We start from the raw sequence: 15,549 nt of genomic DNA, 5'->3' as shown, positions 1-15,549 counted from the left end.
CAGCACCTCGTGAACAGGTGACGTTCGTCGGGCCGAAACCTGCGATTCACGACCAGTTTGACGTATCTGACCCTACGGAGAAACCTGAAACAGGAAAGTCAGAGTTTCAGGAGAAGAATGAAACGGTGTTTCTGCACGAGACCCGATGCTCTGAAAGTCCAGAGCAAGGTAAGTCTGAAGTCCCGGGTACGAAGTCCCGAGTCAAGTCCGAGTCCCGACCTCTGTTTCGAGTCCTCGACACTTCATTATGTGGCGTTCACCAAATGCAACACAACTTAAAACGTTAAAGCACGGCAGCAGTCAGTTTTAGATTCAAAGCACATCTGTTACCAGGGAAAGTAAAGATCAGTTTGTTGAAGACGGACACTTTTTAAAAATAATAATGTTTAATCTTAACCTCGGGGAAAGAGTTCACACCTCTGCAACGTGACTCTAAGAAAGGACAGAAGAAGAGAAACTGAACACATGATCTGATGGTTTTTATTGTGTTTCTGTCTCTGAATGGAAATATACTGTTTTTGACGGTCAGGTCCTTTAAAACTGATCAAACCTCCGCCGGGTCCATACAAAACAAAATCGGGTTTAATGTGACGATAAACTGACGACAGACGGATGTTCGACTTTTAAATAAACTCCAAGTCGTCGTTGACGACGACTCCTCCTCCAGAGTTCAGTGTGACCTCACCAGGTGAATAGAAACGACCAATCAGCTCGCAGCAGATCATCACCTGCAGCAGGAGATGAGACAGTTCAGAGAAGAAAACGTCCTCCGGTCAGCTGTGACGGCCGATTGGCTGTCGTGTCAGGTGTTATTATGGAGGGGGCGGGGTTTATGTTACTAGTGGTCAGCGTGGTCAGTCAGCAGTGGGCGGAGCCTCACAGGTAACCCTCCTTCCTGAACTGCTCGTGCAGGATGTCTCGGTATTCGTCGAAGCCGCCGTCGATGCGTCCAACTTTCCCGCCTTCGCACACCCACAGCTCCTTACACACCAACCGGATCAGACGCTCGTCGTGCGACACCAGGATGACCCCCTGAAACACATGACATGACACACCTGAGACACACCTGTCCATTGATACAAGGTGAGGAGGAAAATACGCCGCTCTGAAGGAGAAAGACAGATGTGGAAAATAGCAGGTGAGTGTTTGTTGTATGAAGAGCAACTTAACAGCTGGTTGTAGCCTCATCTGTTCGGATTCACCTGATCCTCAACACGTCACCCAGGTGTCTTCAGACTGAACCCAGAGCTGATTCTCAGCTCCAAATACCTGCACGAATCTGATCAGAGTCCATCCTCTGACTGGTCTCTGTCCTAGTTTACGAAGCAGATTCATAGAGACTCGTTTCGCCTGGAGCTCAAACATTTCCCTCTGACGCGTCTTCGGTTCAGACGAACCCGGCTGATCTGGGCCGGTTCGCACCCACCCGTGTCTACGCCACCGGCGTATATCTGAAATCCGCCTCGCAAGCTGTCTGAACACAGGCGGTCACACAAACGGCTGGAGGCGGATTCCTGGTCGTACCGCAAACTACAGCTGCCAAATTCAAAACGCCGTTCAGGCACGTGAAGGCATCGAATGAAATGTCCGATCAGTAAAACAGCGCGGCTGAATTCAAACTGCAGTGCGAAGCGCCTCAGGGTGTGTGTGGTGTCATCCAGCCGGGCTGTCGTGTTGCGATCCGTCGATGATCTGCTGCTGTTCTCTTCAGTAACGGAGACAGAAAATCACGATACTGAACCATCTGAGAAAGTAAGTGAGGAAACATTTTGGATTCAACACGATAAATGGAAAAATCCTGTATAAAGATCAGGGTTTACGGCGACGTTACCCTGACAACAGATCTGAAATCAGCTGCTAGTGTGTCCCTCGGCGAGGCAGTGAAGGCACCACGAGGTGCAGTGAAGGCAACGTGTTCAAATGAATGAACAGAATAACTGCTAGTTCTCATTTGTTGTCACTCTCTCTCACACACACACACACACACACACACACACACACACACACACGCTCTCCCTCTCACTCTCTCTCTCACTCACTCTGAACTTGTTGAGCGCTTTAGCCAGAGCCTCGATGGTCTCCATGTCCAAGTGGTTGGTCGGCTCGTCCAGGATGTAGAAGTTTGGACTGAAGGACAGACAAAGAGACATGACCATCATCACCACCATCACCACCATCACCACACACTGACAGCTGATCCCTGCGCTCTCAGTTACCACGGCATGGTCATCTGTGCGAAGGCGACCCGGCTCTTCTGTCCTCCCGACAGACTGGCCACCGGCCTCGTGGCCAGTTCTCCGGTGATTCCGTAACCTCCCAGCTGGTGGCGGTACTCCTCCTCCGACCGCCCTGCGACACACATACACAGCAGCCAATCAGAGCTTAACACCTGGGTGCAGTTGTCCCGGCTGTAGTTTCAGTTACTTGCCGCTGCCTTAGTTACCGGGGAACTTGTTGAGCAGCAGCTCCACAGAGCAGACGTTCAGGTCCAGCTGATCCACATGATGCTGACTGAAGTAACCGATCTTCAGGTTCCTGATGAGACGTGAAAACAGTCAGCGACAAGACTTCGGTCTGGTCAATAGCTGCTATAAACACGGTTCCCAATAATCAGTACATTAACTGTTCCCAACAAATGATATACAATCTGTCTCCTATTACCATCGTGTAAACAATTCACTAGAAATAGTTTGTAGCCAGTTTAAAAAAAAAAAAAAAGTGGGCAAACAGTTCCCTAAACAGACATTAAGAGGTTCCCTGAACGGTACATAAACTGTTCCCTGTAGACATTGTATGAATGGTTCCCCATTAACAATATGTAGATGTTCCCTGTAAATTAAACCTATTAACAGTATATAAAACGTTCCCTATAAACAGGTTCCACTGAGGGGAATATGAAGGTTTCTTTGGAAATGGTTCCTTATAAACGGTATGAAGAGGGTTCTGGGTAACCATCCCTGTAAATGGTTCCCCATGACGAGCACATGAAGGGCGTCATGGTACGCAGATGTTTCAGTCTGACGCAGGTAAACGGGTTCTGGTGCTTCCTCGGCTCTGACTGGTCGGTGGGTCGTCGTCGTCTCACCTGTGAGCTTGTCTGACTCCGCTGACCGGCGTCAACTCTCCCATCAGCAGTTTGAGGACGGTGGTTTTACCGGCTCCGTTTTCACCGACCTGAAAGGAAACGCGACGGGACGCCGTCAACTCACAGCCAATACAGTCCTGATACCGGATTACTGATCAGTATGATTAGTTCTATTCCACATTTTGATGTTAAAACCACCCTGACAAATAGTTTTCAAATGTCCAGGTCATTAGGGGTCACGATGACACGTACGATGCAGATCCGAGACTCGAGGTCGGCCGACAGGTTGAGTCCAGAGAAGAGCCGCTGGTCTGGAGTGTAGTAAAACTCTACCTCGTCTAACTGCAGGATGGGAGGAGACAACTTCTCAAAGTTATCTGGAAACCTGCGGGAAGACACGACAGGTCGATCAATCGATCACCGTCCGAACAGACGCGCCTCAGCCAGCCGCGGTCCCGGGAACGTGCGGCTGCTTGGAGACGGTCTGGTAGCCTTTACCTCGACCATCCATCTACACGGCGTCAGCGTTTCATTCGCGGGACCTTTTAATCTCAACAATTCTCGGGGTGGTTGGGTCGGTTTGTGCTAATTTAATAAAACACAACTTTAATTCTAATAATGCAGCATGTGAGCACAAAATAAACTCATAACAGATGTTAGAACTAGATTTTGACACAGGACAATAAGAGCTGATGAAATGACCAAAAAGCAGCTGACGCACTGAACCTGGCAGTTCAATGTGTGAAGTCAGCCTCCCCACTGTGCAGATGGAGGCTACCTCTGCTGCACCCTGAAACCCCCCCCCCCCAAAATCAATACTCGTACACTCAGGACAATACCCAGACAGGCAGTTGCTCCCTCTGCCCGGTGAGCGAGTGTTCTGACCTGGTGATGGCGCTATATGAAAAGTCAGAGGATCACCAAGGTCACTGTGATTCAGATTTCACTTTGGATGAATCGTGACGGAGGCTGAATCTTCTTACCTTAAAGTGACCTCAGTTTCTTTTTCAATGGGCTTCAGCTCAGGTCTGCAGGAGGAAACGACACAGTCACTGTCTCTATATATTTCATATGTTTCTATAGATTCATATATGTTGCAGTGTCACATTCAGAAGACGGCTGGTGGTTCTCAGATGCCGAGGATCAGGACTCACAGTCTCTCCAGCAGTTTGAGTTTGCTCTGGACCTGAGCTGCTCTGTTGGCGTTGTACCGAAACCTGTCGATAAAAACCTGAAACACAGCGTCAGAGACACAGTGCGTTACGGGAAAACGGCCTCGTCATGTGACCTTCATCCAACTTATCCACGAATCAGAAAAATGACATCTAACTAAAACACTGACTTCAAATGCCAACACCCAGGCCATCGGCAGTAATACTACCTGTATGTGCTGTCTGTACTGCAGCTGGGCGTCGTACTCTCTCTGCTGGCTCTTCAGTCTGTCTTCTTTGGTTTTAATAAAGTTTTCGTAGTCGCCGCGGTAACTGTCGAGCCTCTGGGAGTGCAGGTGGATTATATCCGTTACCACGGCGTTCAGGAAGTTTCTGTCGTGAGAGACGACCAAGATGGTGGACTGCCACGTCTGCGGGAGGAGGTACACGACTTTAATATCTGTGACTTGTTAGCTCGTGGCTAACAGTTCCCATTGTTTTCAGTGAGGAATGCTAACGTTACAGCGGGTCATAGTTCAGACCTGCAGGTAGTTCTCTAACCACAGGATGGCTCGGACATCCAACATGTTGGTCGGCTCTGAAACACAGACACAGGAGGAATACATCACAGTACCATCATAGTACCACTGATACTACTGATACTACTACAACAACTACTACCCAGAATACCACCACAATACTATAACTAATACTGTTAATGCTACTACTTCTACTGATACTACTACTACTACTGCTACTGCTGCTACTACTACTACTACTGCTACTACTACTACTACTACTACTACTATTGCTACTACTACTACTGCTCCTACTACTACTGCTACCGCTACTACTGCTATTGCTACTGCTGCTATTGCTACTGCTGCTATTGCTACTGCTGTTACTACTGCTACTACTACTGCGTCTACTGCTACTACTGCTGCTACTGTTACTACTGCTGCTACTACTACTGCAATACTACTACTACTACTACTACTGCTGCTACTGCAACTGCTGCTACTGCTGCTACTGCTGCTGCTACTGCTGCTGCTGCTGCTGCTACTGCTGCTACTGCTGCTACTACTACTACTACTACTCCTACTGCTGCCGCAACTACTGCTATTGCTACTGCTGCTGCAATACTGCTGCTACTACTGCTGCTACTGCTGCTGCAATACTACTGCTACCTGCTGCTACTGCTACTACTACTACTACTGCTACTGCTGCTGCAATACTACTGCTACTGCTGCTGCTACTGCTGCTGCAATACTACTGCTACTGCTGCTGCTACTGCTACCACTACTACTGCTGCTACTACTACCACTACTACTACTACTGCTACTGCTACCGCTACTACTACTACTGCTACTGCTACTGCCACTACTACTGCTGCTACTGCTGCTACTACCACTACCGCTACTAATAGTAATACTAATCTGATTGATACTGGTATTCTCCTCTTACTACATCATAAAACTGCTACTTCTCCTAATTCGACTCGTCATTACTCATCCTGCTACTTCTACTTGTACTACAACTGCTCTTTTTCCTCCTAATACTCTACTTATTTCAACTTCCCCGACTTCGACTCCTCCTACCCACAATACTACTGAAACTCCTCCTCCAGCTATGTCTACTACTCCCTCTATTCCTTCCGCTACCACTGGTGCTCCGACCGCTCGCCCTGCTCCTGCTCGTACCGCTACTCCTGCCTCTGTTACTCCTTGTACTCGGACTACGACTAACCACCACTTCTGCTTGTGCTCCTCCTGCTCCTAACTACAGTCCGCAGTCATGAGTGACTCACCGTCCAGCAGCAGCAGGTCCGGCCTGAAAACAACGAAACACAGTCAGTCAGACAGCTGTCGATCACCGGCTCCTGTCTGCGGGTCTGAGTTCATCCGGCAGCGTGACACTCATCAAACTTTACCGTGGCAACAACATCGCGAGGCTGAAAACTGTTAACATCCTAGGAGTAAAACTCACCGAGCAAACAGAGCTCTGGCCAACGCCAACCTCATCCTCCATCCTCCTGAAAACTCCCTGTGCACACACGCACACACACACACACACACAAACATGCTCTTGTTGTGCTTATTGTTTTTTAATGCCGTGAAACGTGTGTGTGTGTGAGAGAGACAGATGACTCACTTGGTGGCCTGCTGTTGCATTTTGGGAGAGAATCCGAGACCAGCCAGGATGACGGAGGCTCTGATTGGACGAGACAGACGTCAATCAAAAACACTTTGTGGGCAGCTGCTATACCAAACTGCAGCAGGTCTGCGATTTAACATCTGGACCGAATCAACATCAGCATCTCCTGCGACCCCAGCTGCATGTCAAACGGCCCAAACAGGGTCTGGAACCAACGGTTGAGAAGCACTGTTCCAGACGCATACTAACCGTATACAGGAAGTAGTATTTACTGCTCTTTATAGTTTACTGGTGTTGGTGATGCTATACAGGAAGTCAACAGGAAATGATGCAATACTGCAACTACGTAAAGACAATCACGTTTTCCAAGTGTCACAATTAAACTTAACATGGAGAAAACTAAATGTGTATTAGCTTTGTTCTCTGGTGTTCCTGGACCAGTTTCACCACTACCCACTATTGGGTTTATACCAGTCTACTTTAAGTATTATTTATGGTACTTTACGTTTGTTACAACGGTCCACTGGAGCGCCTGGAGCTGGATTTTTTATGCCGTGCACTGACAGAGGGATGGCTCCATCGCGTTGGAGTCTTACTCTTAACTGTGGTGGTGTGGATGTAAATAGTCTGGCTGTGTGGTTGCCATAGTTACCGGGCCGGGGCTTTGTCGGCCTCGATCTCCTCCAGCTTGCCGTAGATCTCTGACAGTCTAACACTCTCCATCCCATCAGCACTGAAAGAAAGACGACAAACGGCCTCAGAAACACAAAGGGAGCGCGAGCACCGAGTGTCTCGAGTGTCTCGAGTGTCTCGAGTGTCTCCTTCTGCCCGTCATAGTCTGTGCGTCTAAACCTGAGTGTTTGTGTCCAGATGTAAAGTCGACTTTCCATGTGATCGTCTGTCGGCTCGTGTTCATTCTCTTCAGTCATGTCTCTCTGTTCACAGATCTCTGGTATTATAAGTGTTAATATTACTGACAGAAACAACGGAGTAAAACAAGACCAGAGATGGAATAAACTGGAATTATCCTTTAAACTCTGCAGTGAAAGCAAGAGTTTGCTTATTTAATAAAAACTGTGATAAAATATATATGTTAACAACTTTTTTTTTTTTTTTTTTTTAAATCAATTACAAAGATAAACCAGACTTTGAGAAACGGTGACTGAATCATTTTCTGCAGTAATATCACCGAAGCAAGAAGAGCTGGCTAAAAAATGATTCAGTGAGGATGAAATAATTTACAGAGGCTGTTTCTGCCGATCAATAAGGTTAATCCACGACTTGTCTCGTGCCCCTGGGTCGCCTTCCAGTTAACACACCGACATAGGTTCTAAATATTTTAGGATATTTTGTTCGTTAATTTGTTCTGTACTTACACATATGTAGATTCTGTACATATGTTTGGAGAGAAGCCCCGAGGCTCTAAATCAGCTCTTAGTTCAGTTTTACTCGTCTACAGGCAGCGATGACTAAAAATGAGTGAAATGAACATGGAGCTTCGGTCTCAGGACTAAATCTGTCTCACTTTCCTCTGGCGATGCGAGCGTTCAGCCTCCTCTCCTCATCCAGCAGCTCCTCTCTCAGCGTGTCGCTCTGCAGGACGCTCTGCAGCGCCTCCGTCTCGTCTCCCGCCACTTCCTGCTCCACGTGGAGGATGGAGATGTGAGCCGGGACGCGGAGGTTACGACTCGCCAACATCTTCAACAGCGTCGTCTTCCCCAGACCATTACGACCGATCAGACCGTATCGCCGACCCGACGCCAGAGACAGCTCCGCCCCCTGCAGCAGACACCTGGAGATAAAAATACATGAAGAAAAAACTCAATATTTACAGAGAAAACAATGAACTAGACATTGAACTCAGAAAGTTTTCTGACGACTTCGCTTTTCTCACATGTGGTCATGTTGCAGTCTTATGCGTAAAAATAGTTTAAATTCATTTATTCCCAAAGTGAAAACAGAATTTTAGACATTTTTGGAAATGTATTAAGAAGGAAAACCCGATATATCACACTGACATAAGTATTCAGACACTTTCCTCAGTACTTAGCTGAAGCTCCTTTGGTAGCGATTATGCTAAAATGGTGAACTGAATTTAAATGATTTTAGCATTAAGGCTTCAACATAAAATGTGAAAAAAGTGTCTGAAAACCTTCTGAATCAACTGTAGATGTAAAAAACTCAAATATAAGCGACGAAAACTACATTCGAGAAAAATAAAATGAAAATAATAAATGACAATAAAATATTCAAAACATGAAGTCAAACATTCATCTGGTTTAAAAAAGTTATCAAACGAGAAAAACTGTTTGTAAGATGAGTGAAAGTATGAAAAAATACTGTCAAAGCTGACTTTAGAAATCTTCCAATGAAGGAAAGTCAGCGCTGAGTGTAAAATCTTTTAATTAGGTTGGATTTCTAAAGCTCTCCAGGCGGGTCCTGTCTGGACCAACTGTGAAGTGGACTCTTTACAGGCTGGAGATCACCCGGATTCTGATTAACCCCGACGGTCCAGGGGTCGAACCTGTGACCCTTCCCGTCTCAGGTCCGCTTCTCTAACCTTTAGGCCACCGACTCAGACGATTAGCAACATTGCATTACATTACTAACAACGCAGAGCGCTGGTGTTCTGCCGTAGTCAGGTTTATGTTCGTAGCTGCCGATCAACAAATCAATGATCGATCGTCCAGTTCCTTGTGAGCAAAATGAGCCACTGTATCAATCCAAGCGACCTGAGATTCTCCTGAACTGGGACACAACGAACTCCTTTATTCATTCACGTCTGGTGAAACTGGAACAGCTGCTTGGATCTCGTTAGTTGATCGGGATTATTTCTTTGGGTTTAATCCCGGCGATTAGCTCCTCCCTCTGCTCACCTCTCTCCGAACGAAACGTCAAAGTTCTCGATGCGGATGTCGTAGCTGCGGTTCTTCCCTGATTGGTCGACTCGGTTGTCCTTCTTACTGCTGGCCTGACTGGCCGACGCCTCCTCCAGGACTCTGTGAGGGACAACCAAGGGGGACAGGTGAGACGAGGACTGGCGTGCGGGTGTGTACAGGAGAGCACAGGTGAGACGAGGGCAGGTGTGTACTGGTGTATACAGGTGAGGAAAGGTGAGACGAGGACAGGTGTGTACTGGTGAGACAGGTACAGGTGTGTAGAGGTGAGGACAGGTGAGTTGAGATCAGGTGTAGAGGGGAGGACAGCGGGGTTGAGGACAGGCGTGTGCAGGTGAGGTCTGCTGTGTACTGACAGCGGGCTGGAGGCTTTCTGAGAGTCCTTCTCGTTCCTGCGTTCGTGTTTAGCTTTCAGCTTCGCCTCGGCCTTCTCCAGTTTCTTCGCGTCCACCGTCTGAAAAGACGCAGGGACAGGAAATGATGCGCTAATGACATCACAGCAGAGCGGTGTGACACGGTGCGTTTTTGTTAAAACTCAGACGTTAAAATAAACAACGCTCGTGTCTAAAAACAGGTTCTTATCAAAAAGGCTTTTATTTTTGCCATGTGTGTATTAATGTGTGTGTGCTGGTTCATATACGTATGTAAAACAGTGACAAAATGTGATGAAAGCGAAGGGGTCTGAGTATTTTGTGAAGCAAAAAAATTGATTTTAATCAGTGTCTATTTTAAATATAAGTTAAATTAAAAAAACAAACAATAAAATTACAGTAAAATACATAATTAACATGAACTGAAGTAAAACTGCTCTTTTGTCTCTTTGCTTTCTATCATCACGACGGGAACTATTTTACCGTAAACTGTAGATCTAGATGTGAAACTAGTTTGCTGCTTTACAACACAAATCTAGGTATTTTTAGTCAAATTCAGTGACGGCAGGAAACAGCGGGTGTAACAGGTGGAAGAGGATTAAAGCCTTACTGTGTTCTGAGGACGTTTCATCATCCAGATACCCTGAACGTCCACGGCTGCTGACACTGAAGAGATCAAAAATGGCTTCATTAACCGGACCAGTTTACCCAAAGAAACTGGACACTGGCTGTGAGGTAAAAGTGCAATAGTATACGTACACAGGATACGTAAAGATGCATGTGGTAGGTATGATCATTAAACTGAGGTGCCATGTGTTTCTTACCAGTGTCTGCAGAGATCTGAGAGAGCTGAACGGGAGCGTCCAACAACACCTGCTTCTGAGCGCCATGATGGTTGTTCCTGATAAACAGGAGGAGGAGAAAAGTTACTCCCAATAAAAACTAAACAAAAACATTCCCTAACAGACACACAGCAAAAATATTATTCTCAAGTTATTGTCCGACAGAGACAGCGGACGGATATTAGTCCCAACAGACAGAGTGTGGACAGAGGTCAAAACTTATTCGCCCCCGTACATGAAGGGGAAATTATTAAACCAAGATAACGAGAATTACACACAGGAAACGAGCAAAAAATGCTCTTCCTCATTGGTGATGCTCCGGTGGACATTTTTGTTTTTCCACCTGTCATGACGTCATTACAGTATTTTTTATCTGAACAGAACAGACAGACTTTGGGTGAAATATCCCTTTGAACACTGCCCCCTCCCTCAGCTCAGTGGACGTCTGTAGGGAGCTTTAAATGAATCACAGAGATAAAGACAGGATCTGTCCTTTCTTACAGTTTGAGAGTGTTGAACATCTGGAGACAGATGTCTCTGACGTCGTCCTCGTTTTTACTGTCGGCGGACACTTCCTGCAGGACGCCGCCGATGGCGTCGTAAACCTCCTCTCCATCCTCGAAGTCTGCGCCGCCGCTGTCCAAAACACCTGAAACGCACAGGGAAACACTCAGACATGCACGTGATTCATCAACGCATCGGCCCTCTGCTCCCGCTGGTCCCTCCCCTGCGTCTTCAGCTCCATCTCCCGCTTCCATCAGGTTTAATCCACTTTAAGACCTCGATGTTAGTCGGGGTTATTTGATACCGACGTTAACTGATTTATTCTCTTTGCTGGTGAAATCATTTGTTAGTGGAGGACCAACACAATGGTACAACTCCCCCTCTGGTTTTTGCCACTTTTGACTGTTTCTGCAGCTTTTTAGCAGCTTGTAAAGGAAACCAACGTGCAGTGTTTCTGGGTTCAGGTCTGATCTGGACTCGAGGACTGCAACTAATGATTATCCTCATTGTTAATTTATCCTTCCCTTATTTTCTTGATTAATTGTTTGATAGCGTAAAATGTCCATCTCAGTTTCTCTCGGTCCAAAGAGGCGTCTTCAGACGTCTTATTTTGTCCACCCCACAGTCCAGAACCTAAAGATGCTCAGTTTACTGTGACAGAAGACGACGGAAACAAATAATCAGACTGGAACCAGAAGATTTGTTCATTATTTCTAAAAAAATAAATTACAATGCTTAATCAGTTTTCAAAAGAGTTGGAGATTAATTTTCTGTCTATCAGCTAATTGATTGATGATTAATTGTTTCTGCTCTGGAGGTTTTTTTCTGGGGATTGTTCTGGGTCATGAAATAATCCATTTACTGCGAAGGAAACAGACATTATGACATGAAGAGAGAAATCTGCTGGGATCTGTAAAAGCTTCATGACGTTTCCTCGCTCATGCTGAGGCTGTGTAGATAAAAGTTAAACCCCCCGAGGTCCCAAGGACAAGATTTACAGGAGGTGTTGAATTCCTCTTTAAACACCTCAGTGGAGTAGAGTGAATGTCGTGGTGGGACTGTACGAGCTCTGTGGCGATGGAGACTCTGGATCTTCAGCTCCTTTCAGACCTGCACCTCTCTGCATGAATCTGATGGTCATTTAACATGTTGGTCTCGTGTCTGAACAAACACCTGAGTCACTTTTGCATAAAAACAGTCTGACTGTTGACCTGAAACATTTGTGTTTTAACACCATTCTGAGGTGAATGAAGTCAGATCAACAGGGACACTGCAGCAGCAGGAACACCCGCAGAGATTAACTGCGAGTCTTGTAACGTCACCAAAGACAGCCGTGATTCGTATTCCACCACATATACATTGATACCTGCAGATCTGCAAGAGGCTGACACGTGAGCGTGTACGATTTATCGTTCCAGCTGCGGGTCAGCAAAAACAAGATCTACAGGTGACAGAAAAACGTTTTCAAGAATCTAAAACAAGTCCAGTTACCTTTGACATCCAGCTCTTCTTTAAAGGGGACCTGTTACGCTCATTTCCAGCTCTGTATTTTTATTCTGGGACTCCATCAAAGTAGCTCTGCATGATTCACAGTTCAAAAAAATCCTTTTTATCTCCAACTGCCTGTTATGCAGCCCCTCAGTGGAGCCTCTGACTGAAACGGGTATTATTAGCTCAGGCCTCCTTAAGAGGTCTCCTTAAAAGTCCACTTTCTTCTGATTGGACCAACATCCAGATCCTGCCAAGGGGCAGCGCACCAGCTTGTGAGCACCTCCTCATCCTCTTACCGGTGTGGAGGTTCTGAAAGCAAAACTGTAAAACCAAGTAACAGAACGTAAGTGACTGTGAATCGGAACTTCTCAGATCTGAATCCGAACACGTTGGAGCCCCGATCTGATCCAGAATATGAGAGTGGACGGCAAGAATTTACGCAGCAGCAAAGATTACAGCAGGACGTCTCTGCTTGTTAAATATTACGTCTCGTACCTGCTCACTCTGTAAATAACGGTCGATTTAGTCTTTCAGTCACAATCCGTAAATAAACACGTTTCTATATATGCCCCTGTAAATAGTTGTACGTGTGGGAAATGATCTAAAAAGCCGTTTGAGTGGAAAACGTCGGCGGTGAAATGTTATTCTGCTGTCGCCAATAGACTATAGTGAACCTGCAACGTCGGTCGCGTGCATGCCGGAGTTCATTAAATGTCTTTAATACTGCTCAGGCAGACTGTTTCAGGAGAAGGAGCTGACCTCGGATCAGATGACCGTATAGAGAAAGAACCGTTGGAAACCTAGTGATCAGAGCAGTCTGACGCCTGAGCTTCTGTCTCACAGGGATTTACTTCTACGTAGGTTTACCTCATTGTTTGAAACTGTGGCCACATTTAATACGGACGTCCAACATTGTAACACATACACACATTAAAAAAATAAAAAAATAAAAATAAAACAATAAATAATAATTATATATATATATATATATATATATATATATATATATATATATATATATACACACATATATACACACACACGTATGTATATGTATATATAATGTCCACTTTAATGCTGCTAGATTAGACTGTGCAGTTGAGTCTGACGTTGTTGTGACTGTGAATACATTTCTTGGTAATCTTTATTCATGTGTAATTCACTTTTTCTTACTGACTCTGGGTCAGTTTGTGACACTGGAACTTAAAGTTAATCCCATGTAGCAGGTTCAGATTAATCAAGGGACCAGAACTCACTGACGTCCAGTCGAACATTTGCTGGTTTGTGGTTTGTCTCTGCTGAAGACAGACAGCTACCGTGACACTGAGCTGAGTCACTCTCCGTGGACACAACACTTTACATCCATCAATAGAAACTTACTCACCAGTTCTTTATAAACCAACTATATGATTCTTTTCTCTTTCTCTGCTCTAAACTTCAGTGGTCTTTACTGGAATATTGCCTGTAACACTCCTAGAAGATTTCCTGGAATATTTCCTATAACACTGGAATAGTTCCTTCAACATTGTAACATTCCCTACAACACTCCTGCAATATTTCCTGTAACATTGGAATATTTCCTGTAACACCCCTACAAGATTTCCTGTAATATTCCCTATAACACTCTTGTAATATTTCATTTAATATTTCCTATAACACTGGAATATTTCCTAAACGGCGCTGTTTCAGTCAAACCGGGTTATAAATCTCAGACTGACCAGGGTTTAGGTGGAGCTAACCGGCCCATGCCGTGCTGCCCGGTGTCCCGGCTCCGGTTAGCCTAACCCGGGTTAGCTCATTAGCTCTGCGGCTACAGAGCAGCCGCGCCCGTGTAACAGGCAGAGAAAAGGCCGGTCAGTACCACTCCACCGGGGCGGCAGGCAGCGGGCACACGGCGGCTCTGTCCCCGGTGTCTTACCTGTGATATAATCGAAAACCTCCGAGTCGATCTCAGGAAACTCGCTCTTCAGAATGTCCACGTACGTCGCCATGATACCCGGCCCTGAACACAGCCGCGATGCGCATGCGTCAATATGCGACAGCGCTGTGAGTTCTGGGAAGTGTAGGTTTTGTGTCTCCTGTAGCGACGTCGTTATAAAGGCCTACGAGACAAGAGACAAAATGTTACGATGAATATATATCATTAATTATTGATTTCCCATCAGCACCACACGCTCTTTGAATATCAGAAAACTCCATCTGCTAAGTAAGATCGTGTGGTACGACCGAAAGCTCCAGAACAGCTGCTAATGGACCATGTTGTGAATTTATTGATCTACTTCAGTGAATTTTTAAAAATCTTTTATGATTTTTTCTTTTTGGTACATTTCATAAACACAGGACTAATTTAACAGGTCCTACGGCATTTTTTCTTTATTTTTGTGAATTTGATCAATTCAGTGAACTTCTTTTTAGTAAGAATGTAAGCTGACATTGTATTTATTCATTTTGATTCACTTAATGACTTTATGGGACTCTTCTTGAGTGCTGCATTTTAACACATTCTTTTGTTACATTTTCTTTCCCTGTTACAGGACATGAAAAAAAGGATAAATGGACAAATTATAATAAGAACAAATAGAGGTGGTAGGAATTTAACTGTTCTGTGTACTGTCAGCTATAAGTACATACTAACTATGTATATGGAAAAATTAAACTTAGAGCTAACATTCCATATTATACTAACAGTAGTATATGCAGTACTAACAGTAGTATATGTATTACTAGCAGTACTATGTGCAGTACTAACAGTAGTATGTGCAGTATTAACTGTAATAACAGTAGTATATACAGTACTACCAGTAGTATAAACAGTACTAGCAGTACTATGTGCAGTACTAACAGTACTATGTGCAGTACTAACAGTAGTATGTGCAGTATTAACTGTAATAACAATAGTATATACACTACTAACAATAGTATAAACAGTACCAACAGTGCTATGTGCAGGACTAACAGTACTATGTGCAGTACTAACAGTAGTATATGTAGTACTAACAGTAATAACAGTAGTATATGTAGTACTAACAGTAGTATGTGCAGTACTAACAGTAA

At 45.1% G+C, this 15,549-nt stretch overlaps 1 protein-coding gene across 3 annotated transcripts; it reads right to left on the bottom strand.

The window, feature by feature from the left end:
- Positions 1-133: 133 nt before the first annotated feature.
- abcf3 (ATP-binding cassette, sub-family F (GCN20), member 3) lies at positions 134-14,569 on the bottom strand. 3 transcript variants are annotated; one of them, XM_040131131.1, is made up of 22 exons: positions 14,414-14,569; positions 11,002-11,149; positions 10,483-10,559; positions 10,269-10,324; positions 9,644-9,741; positions 9,267-9,389; positions 7,916-8,182; positions 7,043-7,123; positions 6,388-6,447; positions 6,223-6,279; positions 6,044-6,066; positions 4,779-4,834; positions 4,467-4,667; positions 4,240-4,316; positions 4,069-4,113; positions 3,338-3,470; positions 3,086-3,174; positions 2,444-2,535; positions 2,217-2,349; positions 2,039-2,127; positions 840-1,034; positions 134-728 (listed from the first exon to the last, which is right to left on the bottom strand). In XM_040131131.1, exons 1-21 carry the CDS (start codon positions 14,484-14,486, stop codon positions 877-879), a joined length of 2,136 nt encoding a protein of 711 aa, XP_039987065.1. In that variant the 5' UTR covers positions 14,487-14,569; the 3' UTR covers positions 134-728; positions 840-876. The 3 variants fall into 3 exon arrangements, with proteins under 3 accessions (XP_039987065.1, XP_039987064.1, XP_039987066.1); XM_040131130.1 differs by having other exon boundaries at positions 135-1,034; XM_040131132.1 differs by lacking the exon at positions 134-728 and having other exon boundaries at positions 872-1,032; positions 2,036-2,127; positions 14,414-14,568.
- Between the last annotated feature and the right edge of the window lie 980 nt (positions 14,570-15,549).

This window comes from Xiphias gladius, chromosome 7, assembly GCF_016859285.1.
Source record: "Xiphias gladius isolate SHS-SW01 ecotype Sanya breed wild chromosome 7, ASM1685928v1, whole genome shotgun sequence".
NCBI classification, from domain to species: domain Eukaryota; kingdom Metazoa; phylum Chordata; class Actinopteri; order Istiophoriformes; family Xiphiidae; genus Xiphias; species Xiphias gladius.
The sequence above is the reverse complement of the archived record's forward strand: the minus strand, read 5'-3'. Positions and strand labels throughout refer to the sequence as shown.

Coding starts and splice junctions, on each gene's coding strand:
- abcf3 (XM_040131131.1), bottom strand. CDS start 14,486: ATGGCGACGTACGTGGACATTCTGAAGAGCGAGTTTCCTGAGATCGAC. Junction 11,150..14,413: donor GGTTTTCGATTATATCACAG/GTAAGACACCGG, acceptor TGTGCGTTTCAG/GTGTTTTGGACAGCGGCGGC. Junction 4,668..4,778: donor GGTTAGAGAACTACCTGCAG/GTCTGAACTATG, acceptor CTCCTCCCGCAG/ACGTGGCAGTCCACCATCTT.